This window comes from Aptenodytes forsteri, unplaced genomic scaffold (genome assembly GCF_000699145.1).
Source record: "Aptenodytes forsteri isolate BGI_AS27 unplaced genomic scaffold, ASM69914v1 Scaffold404, whole genome shotgun sequence".
Lineage (NCBI taxonomy): Eukaryota > Metazoa > Chordata > Aves > Sphenisciformes > Spheniscidae > Aptenodytes > Aptenodytes forsteri.
This window is the reverse complement of record NW_008795629.1, coordinates 952,996-971,133: the sequence shown is the minus strand read 5'-3', so window position 1 is coordinate 971,133 and position 18,138 is coordinate 952,996. Positions and strand designations below refer to the sequence as shown.

Below are 18,138 nucleotides of genomic sequence, written 5' to 3'. Positions count from 1 at the left end.
GTTCTCTGTGAGCTGTGTCCGACGCAGGGAACGTGAGCTCTGCCAGCAGTGAAGTTACACCGTGGCCGGGTTTGTCCGTGCATCTGTAAGAATTTATATTGTGAGGATTATGCTTGTTGGGCCGGGAAAGAAAGTATGCGGCCAAATCCTGATCTCAGTCACACGTGTGCAGCTCCCAAGGCAGTAGGGCTGCATCCTGGCTCAGCGCATGGCCTAATGAGGTCTTGCATGGTTCCAAATAATGTGGATGGCACACTGGAGAGCAAGCGAACAACTGTTCCTTGTTTTGCTGTGCTCTCTGCACTGCAGCATCTGTTTTGCTTCATCATTTTTTGAAAGAAAACCACAAATATTTTTCACTAGGGAGCTGATAAATAACAGTGCTTACATTTAAAAAAAATTTTTAGAGGGTGTAAAAGTGATTTTTCTGGTGTATAAAGTGCTTATGTTTGGATTTGAGCATTAATTCACAGATTGTCTCTAACTGTTTTGTTCCCAGCTCGGGAAATCCTACAGGGTATTATCCCTCAGGAAATCACATGGGGCATTGTCTTAGCTTGACTTATTTTTATTTGTGTATCTAACTTTGCACAGAATTGTCTTTCACAGCAGCATTTTTTAATGGAGATTTGTATTTCTTGGAAAATTCGGCAAACTGGGGAGTATTTAACAATTTGTCAATGAAACTTTAAATGAAATTTGTTGCAACTTTGTGGATGCACTTGATACTGGATTGATGGGTGTGATGTAGTAAACTAAGTAGCTATTTTAAAGGGCTATGGTCGAAAGATTATATTATGTTTTTTCAGCCTTAAAACAGCTGCCTGAGAGGAAATGTATTCTAGCAAATGGAAGACTACATGTATAAACAGAAGCAGGGTTAGCCTGAGTCTAGTCTTAGTACTTCTCCAATATTTTGTATTTCTGTAGTACTTTTTGTCCTTGCTTCTAAATGCATGTTTCATGTGTTATATGACAGTTCTTGTAGAGAATTGGGTTTAGCCCTTTGTCTTTCCTATTCTTGAGATGACAGAAAAGCTTTAAAAATTATTATCTATCAGAAAGGATATTTAAACTGTGGTAGGGTCTTTGTAAAGAGAAATCTTCAAAGGTTCATGTTATGACTGGGTAGGTTCTGAGGTAAGCTCAGCTGTTTTTGTAATAAGAAATTATCTTTTATATATATTTACAGTTTTCTAATGGCTCAAATCCATACTGTCTTGTTTCTGAGTTTCTTAAGTAAATGTCAGCTTATTGTATTGTTGTTTATCCAGCATCATAAGTATACAAATGAATTTACAGAGCAAATGCGTGGACTCATCTCCCTTGCCTGCACAACCTTTCTTTTTAAGATTAGACATAACAAGTTGGTCAGCAACAAAGCAGGGGAAACAGGGTACACATATGAATTGGAAAAGGACAGAGAAATCGCAGGGCGCTCTGCTCTGGTGGGGCTCTCTCCCTGTCAATCAACTCCATACAACTCTATGTTCTCACTTGGAAGAGCAGAACAGGAAAACCCTGCTGCTTCTAGAAATGGGTGGCATAAGCATAGGAAGAAGGTGGTCACCTCTTCTCCTGGACAGAGAAAGTGGCCTGCAATACTTATCTGTTTGACAGATGTACCCGCTTGGTTGGTTGGGATGGGGACTGCTGCATTTTTACCTTGCTTTATGGTTACATGCTGATGGTGGGTTCCGAAGTGGTGTTTGGAGTAAGCTGTTGTCTGTCTAAAGCTTTGAGCAATTTTTTTAAATTATAGGGTTAGGATTGGACCTTTCAAAGTTCACTGAAATAATGTGATTAAATCAAAGCCAAGATTCTAATAATGTTAGAGAATGCCTCTTGGGTCCCTGCTATGAAGAATCGTAAAAGTTCTCTGTTCTATGCAAGCCTTGTTGTATGACCTTTAAAACAAAAAACCTTTTACATTCCATGACTGAGTAGAAGTAATTTTTAGCTACTATGAGAAAGGTGTATCTTTACATCATGGTACAAATGTTGCTAAGTGCTTGAAAGACTTCACGTAGACTTGACTTTATTACAATACTGATTTTTCTTTTTATAACATTTATCTTTCTGTCAGTGTTTCTGACTAAATTTATTAAAATTGTTTCACAACTTTCTTTCTCCAATAATTCCTTCACTGTAATTGGATTGTGTATTTTTGCACTGTTGTGCAGCATAATGTAAGTACTGGGTACTGAAGTGTATATTAGAACTCTGATTGGGTGACAAGGACTAATTGCAATTATAAATTATTACATAAGCCTCCTATTCTACAGTGGGAGCTTCAGTGAAATGCTGGCACTGGATAATTAGCTGGTGCTAATCTGTGTCTTCAGTTTTGGATAGTCCAAAGATTTGATGTTTCCTTTTCTGAAATAAACAAAACCAGCTTCCGAACTGTCAGAAAATAACAGTAGTTCTTAAGGGCTAATCATTAACAGCCTTTGTCATGGGGTTGTAATTGTTTCATGAATTCTGCTTCAATCAGGGAAAAATACGCTTAAGTGCCAATAAAAGTTTTTATGCTGCTATGATTTCCTCCTGCCTCATCTTCCTCCTCCTAATTTATGGCTTTATTCCACTGCCTCTGTTACTAAGCAACACTGTGCATGGTTTTAATGCAAATGACTTCAAACTCTCTGATAGTGAGGCAGAATAACATCAGGTTAATTTCCTGATTAATATATGCTACAAAGAAGTGCTGTGCACTAAAAAAACCCAAAGAAGATGGCTAGGAAGCTGCCTCATAGCATAAGGAAATAAAGTCTTTAATTTTTTTGGTATTTTCTAGATTGTCTTGTCTGTATTTAAAACAACCTTTCCAAGCAGATGGATCAAATGCTTGGTTCCATCATTTTGACTCGATCTGTTCTGTGTTGAACCGCCCAGCTGATTGCACAGTGTATATGCCGTGATGATGCAAGTAGTTTTCTTGTGGTTGCATGCTGTATTTTCATCTCTGTACAAGAGGAGATAAAATGATTGTTCAGATGCTATTTTTGCTCCATTTCTAAACTTAATGGTAGCATGTGAGACTTCTTGGAACTGAGTGTTGTCTTTTCATTCAAGCCAACAGTAAAAGTCCAGCTGATGTCAGTGTGAACGGGATTCAACCAGTGTTCGTGCTTGTTTGATAAATTTCTTTTGCATGCCACAGTACCACTCCTCATATTCTTAAAGCTCTTCAGTATTGTGCATTGCAGGTGATTGCATATTTTTCTCTTTTTTCCATAATCTTAAAAATGCAGTCTCACTTAACAGGCTAGCAATTATAATCTTGTCCATACAGCAATACCATTTTAGATGGAAATAAAACAGATTTCAGTACCGCACTACAGAAATCTTAGGGGCGGTGTTTAGACTGCAGTGTTTGCTCACAGGAACAGCTGTGACAGGTTTGTGGCCAATGTTTGCAGAACTGCTTTGACTTTAGTTCTCTAATCAATGGCAATGCTTGCTGTTACAAGGTGGAATCTGAAAGTCTAAATGTAGAATATTAAAGGGTTTAAAGTATACTTAAATGCATGTTTGCAACTTTGATTCCTGTAATGCCTGAAAATTTATACCTTTCAAACAGCCTGAGGTAATATTGACCCTTCAGACAACTTCTGCCTTTTAGATAGGCTTAGTTTGAAATCTACCCATTTTCAATGTAATGAAAGTAATAGCGTGTAATGCAGCTCTAGGAACCGCATCTGCATTGAGCTGTCTTCAAGTCTTTCTTGTTCTGTGTATTTTTTAATTTTTTCCCTCTGCTTAAAAAAATATTTTATCTCCTGTTACTTAAAGAGGTCCTCTGAAGGAGAAAGAAATACTGAAATGACTACAGCAAAATCCTGTCAAATGCACAGTCAGCAGAATGAATACTAGACCAGAAATCTAATTTAAATTTAAAAATAATGTTTAAATCATGATTTAAAGCTTGTGCACAAGAATGTTTGTTTTCAAATTTGGTAGAGACCTCCTGAGAGAATTGCACTGTGCTTTTGGGAAGTCAAACATTTCCCAAATTTAAAGCATATAGAGAAAGTCTTAGACTCCTTTGTTTTCTGTGAAAACACACATTTAAAAACAATGTGGAATCAACACAGTTATGGAGCACGTCCTTAGTACTGCCCATGTGTTTTTCTCCACTGTTACAGTGTACTTAACAGCTATGCATGAAATACTCTCTGTGATTTAAGAGAATAACATATAGTAGAAAAAAACAAAAGTTAAGTGTAGACACAGTTAATTACATACAAGGCTTTGCCAAATAAAAACAAGCCATAGTGTATTTTAGCGCAGCACGCTGGTGTGCAGCAGGGGCACATACATGGTATGTGCTAGGTGGCAGTCAGTATTCTATATTATCAGTAAATGCAATACTGCAGGCATTGCAGGTATTTCACTGTAGGTGAAATTTAGGGATGTCCCCATCCACAGTATTTTTTTTTCAGAATGTCATTGCCCCCGTGGCTGTATTGGGCCAGAGGAGTAAACTTTATTTGCAGTAAGTGAAACTGGATTCCATAAATGTGTGTAGAGCACACTAATATTCTGTGCAAGTTTGAATGTCGGGGGTGATGATCTGCTTGTAGCTGGAAGTTATGGAGCTTTGCAGTGTCAATCAGCTTCTCCTGTGACACAGGCAGATCATCAATCAAATGATATCACAGGAGAGATAGAGGCATGTTCTCTCACGGAATAACCTTGTCAAAATATTTAAATTAACTTGGCAGAAAATTTAGCCTTTAAACAGCTCCAAGATAAGCAGTGAAGTGTAAGGAAAATTTTATCTTGCACGTAAAGTTTGCAGTCTTCTTTTGGGCTGGAGGCAAGAGGTCAAAACTGGAATATGCCTTTAGATGGCTTTTTAAATGTACGGTATACTTTTCTAGTGTCTTGACAGTATCATGATTCAGTTCCACATTTAAATCCAACGTGTACTTGGGGGTCACAGTAATGAATGTTGATGTTGTTTTGGCACTGATCTGTCAAGTATATGCACATTAGCGGTGAGTCCCACAAGAAAACTGAAGTTAGATGCTTAAAGAGACCATAGGTAAAAGAACTGTAGGAGCATATATATCCCTTGGTAGAATATTATCTAGACTTGAGCAATAAGTACAATGTATTTTTCCAATAAACATTTGAAGTTTTCTTTAATTAACAGGAAATTGAGTCACAAACCCTGTTGAGCACAACAAAATTACGTGCAACTTCAGAATTTCTGGGGTATGAGCTGTATGGATAATGTACATTTTCATTTAGAATCCAGTGTTCTCATCAGACTCTGTACTTTGTTCTGCTACCTGTGCTGGGAGTTAAAGCTAAAAACAGTTACTTGTAGGTTTGATGAGAAACAAAACTTGGAAGAAACAATCTAACTATATGGTGAGAAGATTAAGTTAAACCGACACTTATTTAAAGTTATTTTGGATTGTTTAATATTTTCAGTATTTCAAAATACAATCAGTCTGATGTAGATGTTTCTGTGAAAAATGCTTACTTTTTTGCACAGTTATGTTAGACAGAAACCTGTCTAAAATGTGATAAATTTTTCTGCAACAGAGCAGTGCATATCTACTGTCTACTCCCATGTAAAAATTACAGATGACAGTACAGAAAGCTATCATAGATAAGCAGAGAAATTCAAGAGTACCAGAAATACAATTTTGCTGGATTTAACATGTATACACTGCACTGCATAGTACAGTCTAGTATATAATGTAAAGTATGCCCTTCTGCATGCTTCTTTACGTTTCTATCTAGAGTAATCCTATCACAAAACCCAGGTTCAACATTAAAAATCCTCTAGTAGGTGAAATTACATCTCACATACATTTATTTATGACCTGTCTTTGAAAGGTATCCTGCAAATCATACACGTTCCCTCACTTTATAGGTGCTCTTACACAGAAAGAGGGCTTTGGGTCTGCAGATTTTTATCATGCTTGGAGGTTTTTTTACAGTGCAAAACTGAATCCTTATAAAAGCTTTAAAAAGCTACTTAAATGAATAAAAACTTGTAAAAACAAACTTATTTCAGATCCTTTAGTATTTCATAGCTCTTCGGCAAAATTAAATATGCATAGTACTCCTATAATACATACTATATTTTTGTGAAATTATTTTATTTTTTGCTTGGTTTCTGGTTTGGTTTTTTTGGTATATTTGTGTATCGTGTGATAAACTAAGCATGAGGAGGAGTTCAGACTAGGTAGGCAAAGCTCATGTAAGTCTATGTGCAGTACACGGTCTTCCTTTCCTGGGCATGTAATTATCGGATGGGTTTCTAATGCGTAATTTAACTTTTTTTTCTGAAAGAAAAGTCAATAGTGGCAAATTGGCTGCTAATATCTTCTACACATCCATTGACTAAAACATTTCTGGTTATTCATTCAATTTCATAAAAAAGTTTACATTTGCTTGAGAACTTTAGTTGGAGATGCTTGAAAGTCTGTGTGTGTGCATGTGCAGGGTTGTTCCTCACTCATAACATAAAATCTTGCAGTATTTTCTTTTCTACTTTTTGCTTTCTTATTTTCAATGAGAGAAGCTTTTTGGCTCACTTTGGTTTAAAAAAAAAAAGTTGTTTGTTTTTTTTTTTTTATTTAATTTTATTTAACCACAGGGTGAAATATCTTCAACAGTTTTGTATTTGTTCAGTAACAGTCTTTGCTTTCCACCCTATTCTAACAATTTTTCACCCTCCGATTAGGCTGTAAAGCTCCAAGGGATGGTATGTCTCTGTATATGTATACCTCCTCCTGCACCAGGGCCTCTGCTCCATTGTAGCCTCACAGCACTGCCAATATATGTAAAGCTGAGGAATAATTAAAATACATAGAAAATAAGTTATTCAGTAGATAAACTATAAAATTTCATAGGCCTAGCTTTTAACTGTTTTTCAGTTTTTCCCAGTGTGTGACACTATAAAACAGAGTATGAAGTGGGGTTTACTAGGGATACGCAAGATTAAAATCAGTTTTATTTTCATACAAATTCGAAATGGAAATATGTGATCCATTCTACCATTCTTTTGGCAAAAAAAAAAAAGCAAAGCACCAATCCCCTCTTCTTATGCTGGAACCTGATCCTGTTTCCACTGAAGCCACTGTACAATGTGGCACTGCTTAGAAACAGCAAAGCTTATTCTAAGTAAGTGGATATATTTACACTGAATACTCGGCTACAGGCAGCCTGAGCCTGGCTTTTCAGGGCCATTATTCATAATGTAATACGATCCTGTATTTGACACAATATTCTGGGTAAATCTGTCCCTATAACTTAATTTAGCTTCTAAAAAGTTAAGCCTAAATTCTGCTTTAAACTCTAACCTGTGTATAGGAAAATTAGCAATTTGTTAAGTATCCACTCCAAGGAAACTTTGTACTTTGTTAGCTTAGCCAGTTCTGGGAAACACCAGTGAATTACTGAACTGCGGTTCTACATGTGATTTTGGAGCTAGCCGGGTAGCCTTTCCACTATGAATTGCAGACACAGCCTGTTCATCTCGAGTTTAGGGGGAGCTGGGTTAGACTTTAGATTGAAAGGAATGAGGAATGGTGGCATAAAATATTACAGCATTAAATAGAAATACTTTGGTAAGGATGATATTGTCTAAGATAGATAGCTATAGATATACTGATAATAGTGTAGTACTTACAATAATATAGAAACATATCTCTTTGCTTTGGGTGGGTTAATACAGCAGTGGAGATGGCTTTCACAAAGACATCTATTGATGACGTATATGTTTTTAGTAATGCTTCAGACAATAAAAGTTCTTATAGTAGTAAACTTCTACAATATAAAACTATTTCTATTGAAAGAGAAAACATTAACATCCACCACTTCACAACTTACGACTGCACAAATATATTTAAAAGAAAATAATATCTAGTTCTTGTTACCTAATTTATCAAGTACTTTTAAAGCTGCAGGCCATGGCACTAGTCCACTAAAGATCGTGTAACGCTGTTCTCGAATGTGATCTGTACCTATTTCTTGAGTGTCTAGCCACGTCTGCAGAACTCACCAGTGACAATGAGCTTGACAGCTCTGCCATTAACATTGAGGATTTGTTAGTTCAGCCTTGGTAGCGAGGTCGCTGTTGAAACGGACCCGATGATTGATAGAACCACCTCATCACTTTGCACAAGCTGGTGGGATGATGGTCTGGCCAAGCCTGTAATGTGATGTAGAAGAGCAGAGCTGGAGACCCTGACCTTGTGAGTGGGCTAAGAATGGTTTGGTATGTTCCAAACTGAGCAGGACATTATTAAGAAACTTAAAAGAGCCTCTCAAAACTTTCTGGAAGCTTTTACTACTTAGCTGAAAGATTTAGTCTTTGGGTCTTTTTTTTTTTTTCTATCATTTGTTGCAAAAATAAAATTAAGTATTTACATTTAACACTAAATATTTCCAAAATCAGCATGTCCCTGCTTTTAGGCCTTCTTCCACCTCCTCCCGAGTATATGTTTCTTCTTTCCATTGCAAACTTCTCCCTGGGAATACTTGCACTTCAGTATACTTAAAAAGGAGGTCAGCAAGATAAATCATTGCTGAAGCTATGCAAGCAAAACTAAACCAAACCTGGGAATCCTACTATATTCTCTGCTGCTGTCACAGTTTCAAGTAGATGATGAAAACCATCACCTAAATAGTAGTTCTGGTAAAGTAAAGGACTTTTGGCCTTGTACTTACTCTGCAACATCTTGATTAACAATGTAAACATGAGGAAATTGTTAAGCTGAGAAGCCAAATTAATCCCTACTGTATCTGTAATTGTTTAATTGGAATTTAGGCTAACCAGTGCAGATTATATAGTATGATTTAGGATAGGCATATAATGGACAAGCAAGTAGAGAGCAGAGCATGAAACATGAGTCATATAAAGTACTACCGCACAATAAATAGAAATAAATATTATGCATGTATATGTCAAACATAATGTGATTTAGTAATTATTCTGCCAGCAGAAAGAAAGTATTCATTGAAATAAGTCAACAGAATATAATTGTGATAGATTAGGAGTAGTGATCCCTGTATTTAGGGCTGGCTATATGCTGTCCCCGTTAATACTGGCTTGAGTTCCTCACACCAGGAAAGTACAGGGACAGACTAAGAGTTTGTCAAGTATTTTACTTTGGTCATCCTGAGAATGAAAAGCACTCTGGATACTTCTTTTTAAAATAACAGCATAGTACTGCATCTTAATTAACTTTGTGTTCTTTAAGATAGTGGGAGTTTGTTCTTAAACATACATAGCTAGTTCTTATTTTGATATTAAATTAAGATGGCTCAACCCAAAGTTCCCCAAAGATGGCAAAGTCATATAGAGCCAAATCTTACTCCCCCCCTCCTCTGCTGGCAAGGAGTAGGTTCTTGCACCAAAGGATACCCTGGCCATCTCCCACCTGCCCCTCAGCAGGGACCATACAGCCAAGGGTTCACAACAGCGGCCAGATCCTGCACTCTGTCACGCTGCTGCTCTGCCTGCCCCATGCACGGGTCTCCAGCACGGTATTTTCAGCGAGTAGGTGGGCAGAGGAGCGTCAGGCTCAGCAGCAATGCGTTTCTCAGCACCTGCATTGGTTGCAGCTAGATGTGTGATGGAAGTGGTGTGGGTGTGCTGAGGGAAACAGGGACGCTTCAGTTACCTGTCAGCTCGGGCTTACTCCCCCCCTCCTCTGCTGGCAAGGAGTAGGTTCTTGCACCAAAGGATACCCTGGCCATCTCCCACCTGCCCCTCAGCAGGGACCATACAGCCAAGGGTTCACAACAGCGGCCAGATCCTGCACTCTGTCACGCTGCTGCTCTGCCTGCCCCATGCACAGGTCTCCAGCACAGTATTTTCAGCGAGTAGGTGGGCAGAGGAGCGTCAGGCTCAGCAGCAATGCGTTTCTCAGCACCTGCATTGGTTGCAGCTAGATGTGTGATGGAAGTGGTGTGGGTGTGCTGAGGGAAACAGGGACGCTTCAGTTACCTGTCAGCTCGGGGCTTTGTGGGGACGCCTGAAACTGCAGGACGTGGCTGTACACAGTAACTCTGTGCTCCGAAGGAGTTTGCTCTCTGCTGCTGCCCAATTAGAGTTGCTTGAGAGTTTTATCTCTGGATACTTTTCAGTATCTATTGATTTGCCACTTTTTTTTTTAAGGGAACACTAAACTAGGATCCACTATATTTGGCAGCTGATGATCATTTTCCTACCCCTTAGGAGAACAAAAATTTCCAAGCACTATTTAACAGCAGCTTTGCCCTCCACTCTCTTTGCCTATCAATTCAAGGTCAGTCTTGCCTTCAAAGCACACCAGCTGCAATCCCTTCCTGCCTTTCCTGCAGCAGCCCAGCCAAATGTGCATGCTCGTGCTTTTTCCCATGACGCAGGTAGGCACAGGTGGCACCAGCAGCCTGGGTTACGCAGTCTCTTAAAAACGCATGATCTGGCATGAAATGATCAAAATCACTAACCGATGGCTTCTCTTCTGTTTTCCACTGTAATACAGTCATTTTTACCGTTCACGGTCACCACTGATTCTGCTTCTTTTTCTTCTTGGTGATAAATGAGTCCTTTCAGCTAAATACTTAGTTATCATGTGCACAAATATGCTTTGATTTTTACCTTTATGCACATATATATTTCTTCTCTTTGGGATGGCTCTTGTAGTAAGGCAATCAACGTTTTGCAAATGAGCTATCTATTGTGGTCGTTGGGGACACTGGGTTTCAGTGACCAAAGGGATCGGCAGGTGATGAGGAAATGCTTGCTTAGCCTCTGTCAAGGAAGTTAACTACCTCCCCGATGGACAAGTTTGTATTTCATTTCTACAGGAGCTTTGCCACAGGTAAGGATCTCCAGATCCATCAGGAAGCAGGGAAATATTGCTGTCTCTTCCTATAACAAATTTTGAGATGAAAAACAAATTTGTGGCTGCATCCAGCAGGTGGCAAGCAGAGCACACTGAATTATGTCTGACGCAGATCTGCTTCTGCCAGGGGAAGCTCCCGATGCTGCTCAGCATGTGCACGTGTGTACATGAACAAAATATCATACAGATAAACGGCAGGCTCTGTCAGTCCTTTGTCAGCTTACTGAGTGCTGAGGCAGTGGTGCTGTTCTGGATGCCATTTATAATGCATGGGACTATTGCCATCTTCATTTTTAACGAATGGCTGTCTCGCGTGTAAGGACAGATATAAGCTAAATATGAAGCATTATATGAAATAGGAATAATTTAACTGTGTCTTTAAATGACACATTCAGGTTTCAAATTTTGAGATACTAGCTTGCGATTAAATTAACTTAAACCTTCAATGAAAGAGCATTTTTTTTTAACATGCAGCTTTAGAAGTTTTAGTGAATCCTCACAGTGCCTTGTGACATATGTAAGTAGAGATTGTTCCCATTTTGCAGGTGGAAGAACAAAGGCAAAACTGAAGGAACTTGCCTTAAAATAAGTGAATGAAAGAGCAGGAAGAGGCACAAGATTCCCAGACCTGGTTGTAGTCCCGTTTTTTCTTAAAAAGTATTAAACTACAGAAGTAACTTTTTTGTTGTGTTTTGATTTAAAATAATTTCCTAAAGTAAAAAATAATTTAAAATATTATTTGTGTATATGCAAGAGACTGATAATCAGAATATATGGATAATCCAACCACTTGCTACCCAAGACAAAGCCGCATTAGATGTGTATTTTTGAAGATTATAAATATTGCAAATTCTCAAGGGTCATGTAACTGTCTACGTGATATATGTACAGTTTTGGAATTTTTCTTAAGTTTTACTATGTCAAAAAGTATTTATGAACTCATTTATCTTTGAAGACAATAAATGAGTGTGACTCAAGAATAAATATTTTCTGGAGCTCATTCCTTGAGGTAAAAAGGACATAGGAGGATATCATTAGCTGAAACCTCCTACAGTGCTTACCACCTTTTCCCCCATCATTTGTATGGAGAGTTTAAGCCAGACTTTTGTTCTGATTTATGCTAGTATAAGTTTGAATTCTTTCCATACACATAAAAAAGGTTCTACAGGGAGCAAATACTCTAGGCTTAGTTTTGTATAAATGGAGAACAATTCCATAAAAGCCAAGAGTAAAGTTTGATCTCGGAAGTTTCGTGATGTGACTAAAAGCATTATTAGTTAAACTGTAATACAAGCGTTGTCACATTTTTGCTTATGGGAATTATTAAATGTCCAGGAATTTGAAAAATTGAGTGGATTTGATTAGTTGGTAATTTCTCTCATCGAGTGCACTGGTTATTATACAAAAACAGCTTGAAGTTTTCTGATCACCTCTGTCCCAGAATTCATGTTTTCAAATACAGAATTTTACTTTTAGCCACATAGAGTATGGAGTCAACCCACTCCATAAGTAATGTTCTTCCAAGTCAGTGTGGCAGATCATGAGGAAAGGTTAAGTGAACGCCATTTTTGTGTGTGTGTATACATAGATATATATTTTTTTAAACTTCTATAAAAATACCCACTGGGATATAAATGTACATTCATGAAGCAATGTTTGAAATCTATGAGTAGGAATATAAATCTAAAAATATATTTCTTCTATATTTAATAAATAAATCTGCATTTTATTGCATATATTATGAAAAATTTGCCATTAAAAAAATGAAAAATAGTAGCATAAATCAGAATGAGACCAATTTAAAGTACCTTAAATTTCCATTTGAGTTTAAAATTGGGCCTCTATCTATAGCATATATTTGAAAATGTATTATAAATATGATATGACATTTACGTCATTAAAAAAAACCCCAACAAAACAAGCAGTGTAGCTCTATCAGCTCCTTGAACAAAACTTGGAATAACTCATGTATGTGCAAAACACGTCCTTCATAATTCAGGTATTTTATACAAGCTTTTCCTTTAAAAAGATCGTTGAACTTAAGTTAGGAGTTTTCTCTACCCTTCTTTTGTAGTTCTGAGTAAACGGCAGGATGCTGACAGAAACTCTGACATGCCTGTCCACCACTTATGTTGCTTTCGGTAAAGAAAAACAAAATGAAAACCAGCAGTCCTCTTCACAATGTAAAATAAAAGGCCACTGCTACATCTTTACAGTGTGATTTCTCTGCGGTGATCTGATGTTTCTGCAATGAGCAGTAAGCTGTGATGTTCAGGACTCCAGATGAATTTTGTCATTCTTGCTGCTTCGTTCACAAGGTTGTTCAAAAAAAAAAAAGTGTTGCAAAACGCATCACTCGGCGTCGAAAGACCCAGCAGTCTTTTTAGTGGGCAAGCGTATATTTTCTGGTGGCCGATATGAGAGGGAGCTCATTTTTGTTGTTAGGCTTGGATGTGTGCTGACACTTGGTGGAATGTATTTTATTAGCTGCAGGAAGTATTTTTTAAAGTTTTTTCCAAAAAAAACATAAAAAAAAGGATTCAAACAGTTGTTAAAGTAAGCGATGCAAATGGTGAAGGGCATAGCCGTATCCACAATATCAGTGATTTTGCAGTCTGTTATTACGTGTAACTGAATTAATACATCCAGAAAAGTGAACACTTGATGAGGAATCCAGGAAAAGAAGAAGAAAAATACTATTGCCACAATCATCTTAAAAATATCATCATTTCTAGTCTTATTTTTTTGAATTTGATATGCCTTCTTCAGGGTCTTCCAAATTAAGGTGTAGCTTGTTAATATGATCAGAAAAGGAATTAAAAAGCCCAGCAAATTTTTGGATAAACCCAACCCAACCCGGAGCGTTGTGTTATTGTTGTCGTACCGAAAACCGCAGATTGTCATGTTCAAGTTCTCAGCAAAGAAGATATTACGGTGAATGATGACGGGCAAACTGGCCACACCGGCGAGAAGCCAGATGGCAATGCAAGTTATTCTGGCAACGAACATGGTACGTCGAATTCGGGACTTCACTGGATGTACTATGGCCAGGTACCGGTCAATACTAAGGCATGTGAGGAGGAACACGCTGGCGTACAGGTTGAAACTTATCCCTGCTGATGCTAACTTGCATAAACAGTTGCCGAAAGGCCACTGGTACTCCATGGCCGTGTAGGCTGCCCAGAGCGGCAGAGTTATCAAAAAACACAAGTCAGCCAGCGCCAGGTTTAGAAGAAAGATGCTGGCTACTGTTTTTAATTTCATGTAGCAGTAAATGACAATAACGACCAGGCTGTTCCCAAATATGCCTATGATAAAGACGATGCTGTAAACAGTTGGAACCATAATGTAGATGTAACTGTGCCTTCCTGAAACGGGACAGTCGACGTGGATTCTTTTAACGGTTTCTTCGGTAGAGTAATTTGGGACCATCTTGATCTCTTCAGCTGTAACCTAGTTTCAGGGAGAAAATACGAAGGTCACCTAGGAGGGGAAAAGAGGAAGAAAATATTCACGACAGGGATTTAATTTTTAAAAAGTTTCAATTAAATGTCAAGGTTTTGTGTCTAACACAATGTGTCAATGTCTTTGTATTTAAAAATAAGCCATCTTCAAGTGTTTTCTCAACCAATTTCTATTCTAATATAGACTTCGTTTGCAGCATAAAACAGAGATAAGAATGTTAGGAGTTGACTGAACATTGTAGGATTCTTTTCAACATAAATGAAATCTAACCAACTTCTTTCAATTAACAAGGTTCCAATTTAAAATAAGACTGGTCAGTGAACATATGTCATAAAAATAATAATAGAGACTCAAAATAGCAGATAACTGTAAATTCAGGAGAGTCTTTAGGGTTTTTTTTTTCCATAAATAGGTAATATATCTAACGAGCAAAGTTATTGAGATATCTCAGAAACGACACTTAAGCACTCTGAATACCAGTTCATTCTGCAAATACAAAGTGTAATGCGTTAAGAAAGTAAGTGAATTCAGATTAGGTACTCATTTTGATCTCTGCTGTGAATCACTAGAATTTTTTTTTCTATTCATTAAGCTTAATTCTTTGAGACAATTTTTACATCACAGAGAAAGATGAGCATACTTGCACAATCTAGTGTTCTGTTGTACCATAAATACCTTAAGAATTCAGAAGTTACCTAGCTCCCCATCTGGCTTGGAACTATGGTATTTAACTACTAATGAGGAAAAAAAAAGATCTGTGAAAATCCAGACGTGCTGATTTGTTGCACATTAATAACTGTAGAAAGAGTTTAAGAAGGGTGCAAGGGGGAACCACAATTCACATTACCTTTTCAGTTACTGACAAGATTTATGTATCCAAGAGTTGTAGTCTTAGTGTACGAAAAATATTTCTGGACTGTATTAAGTATATGGAAATGGTATGAAATCTCCTTTACAGGGCACCTGTTTGGTTTGCCAGGGCTTGTGTGTTCTGCAAGAATGATTTCCTTATTAATGACTTACAAATTTAGGAAGCAGGTAATACGCTGTGACTCTGATACTAAATCTTTTCCAGAGTTTACAAGTAGATAGTCTTCCCTCAAAAATAGTGGAGTGACTCTGATACTAAATCTTTTCCAGAGTCTACAAATAGATAGTCTTCCCTCAAAAACAGTGGAGATTTAAAAGAAGAAGAAAAAAAAAGGATAGTTATTATTGCAGAGTAGTGTTTATTGCTGTCTGCAGGATCCTGACAGCTGTCAGCCACATCCAACTTGTGCTGCCTCAAACACAGATGAAGTGAAATGTATTAGCTTTAAAACAAACGAACAAACAAAACCCTTATAAATGTAAGTCACTTTTACATAGATAAATATACACACCTTAAGACCCTGGGCAGAACAGATGCATCCAGAAGGAACAGATACCTGTCATTATAGAAATATGGACTACGTTGTAACGGAGGTGGTTGCTCATTATTTGCGTTGTTCAGCACTGACCTTCCTGTTAAGGGCAGAATGCTACTCTGTTAAGTGTTTGACATGCTCTTGTTGGGAGACAAACCTTATTCCAAATGGATTGCCTTTTTAATAGGGAAGTGAGGCATAGATATGTCTCGGCAAAGCCCACCCAGGAAGTCTGAAGCGGAGCCAGGAACTGATCCCAGAATATGGGTTGCAGTCAGCACCTTGTGGGCAAGGTCACCCTTTGCTCTCAATTTATTAGCTTTTAAAAGACTCGGTATTTCTCTATCTTAGCTCATGTTCTAGTATACATTTGCATTAATAAGCTGATTCATTTCCATAAAGCTAGCAGGGTAATTTCAGGATTTAGGTTCTTGATAATTCTATCAAGTTTGGAATATGTAGTTAAATGCAACTAATAAACCCTTCGTCGAGATGTGCAATGCGACACTCCCAGTCTCTCCAGTTCATTCTGTGAATTAGTCTTGTTGCCCCAGTTGGTACAGATGCCTCAAAACAACATCAGCTATTTCTGCCATGTTTAAGAAGTTAAAAAGCCAAGCAAATACAGCTGACAAACAAATGTACGCCATCCTGCTCACATGCGGCACTGCGATACATCCTGAGCAAAACTTCCTGGCTTTCAAACTGTGCCAAATCTAGAATACGTGGTGTTTGGCTCTGTGGAAGGTCATGCTATCCAGAGGACAGGGAGAACCACAATAAAAAGATTTCAAGATAAATCTTCTTATCTCATCCCTTGGTTGTGAAAGTGCCCAAGGAGATCTGACAATAACTGATAGGTTCTGCAACATCAAGGTCTGGCAATATTTGCCCTGTCCCAGCTACGTGCTGGGGCTGTGCTGTCTATTCATTATCATAGTCTTTGCTCACTTATATATCCACTGAGATTACAGCCCAGAATTTAGCAGGAAGAAACTGTAGTGAAGTCTCTACTAAGAAAATCACCACTGCAAGTTAGACTTGCAGTAAAGTCGATCAGGGCCCAGTTAGGGCTGAGCAAGACCTTTCTCCGTGACCAGATTAACCAATCGGTGGTACTATTTGGCAAGTGCATCCTGCTCTGTGGGTACTAACTGGCAGATTCAGTGGCTAAGACAAATGTAGCTGATAGTGAATATTCCCCCTTCGATGGGATTGTTTCTGCGCAGCGCAAGTTAGACTTGCAGTAAAGTCGATCAGGGCCCAGTTAGGGCTGAGCAAGACCTTTCTCCGTGACCAGATTAACCAATCGGTGGTACTATTTGGCAAGTGCATCCTGCTCTGTGGGTACTAACTGGCAGATTCAGTGGCTAAGACAAATGTAGCTGATAGTGAATATTCCCCCTTCGATGGGATTGTTTCTGTGCATAGATGTCAAGGCACCTTTCTTATGGTCACTTCATCCACCCTTCAGTGTAGTGTGTTTCGTTGTTTACCTTCCAATTTCCCTTTTCCACCCACATGGTGGCCTGTACTTTTTCATGCCAGTAGTAGCTTCAGATGATGTAATTAATAGCATATGTGCTTTCAAGAAAGTGTAATAATTATTATATTACGTTTTCAGAAATGTGTTAAAATAAACAAAAAATAATTGAGTTGGGAAACTTGTGTCTGGCTCTCTAAGGTATTGAATTCGCTGAGCTTATTCTGGAGTGCTTGGGAAGTAAAAAAGGCAGATCAATTCCCATGAAGAATCAGGAATTTGGTCAAGAAATAGTATGACACTTCAATTCACCTGTGTGAGACTGTAACCCTTCTGGAATTCAAGGTTTTGGTGTAACACTGAAGTCAGTGGAATTGTGCAAAGGATGTGTTTGGTATGTTATCAGTTTTAAATCATACTAAGGAATTATAATTAATAAATAATGAAATCCATCATTATTTTCAATAAATGAAAAGGAAGCAGAAATACCTAATGTGGTTGCTTTGGGGTAAATAGATATGGATTGCCGTACGTATACCTGAAAACAGTTCGAATGTTGCTGTGAGAATGAACCTCCTAGGAGCTTTACATCTGAAGCACAGTGAGGAAGGCACTGCTAATCCCCAGCAGAATTTTTAAATTTCCTGGAAATGTCAAAGTTTCAGAGCTAGCCTCGGGTAGATCTGCTGCCTTGAGGACATCTGTAACTTTAGAGCATTAGGAAAAGCTTCAACACAGGAGAAGAAAGTAATTTGTTTCGGAAGGCATGGGCCCATAGCAGTGCTGAGCGGTGAGACAGGGCAGCCGTGGTGGTGTGAACTCCGTACAGGCGATGATTTCTTTTCTGTACCACTGTCATTTTTGCTGTCATTCTCACTTGCCACAGTTCACCTGCTTGTCCTAGGATCATGGTTATATA

At 38.2% G+C, this 18,138-nt stretch overlaps 1 protein-coding gene across 1 annotated transcript; it reads right to left on the bottom strand.

The window, feature by feature from the left end:
• Positions 1-10,090: 10,090 nt before the first annotated feature.
• On the bottom strand, positions 10,091-14,342 carry AGTR1 (angiotensin II receptor type 1). The gene has a single exon (XM_009282329.2). The coding sequence runs from the start codon at positions 14,295-14,297 to the stop codon at positions 13,218-13,220; it is 1,080 nt and encodes a 359-aa protein (XP_009280604.1). The 5' UTR covers positions 14,298-14,342; the 3' UTR covers positions 10,091-13,217.
• Positions 14,343-18,138: the final 3,796 nt, after the last annotated feature.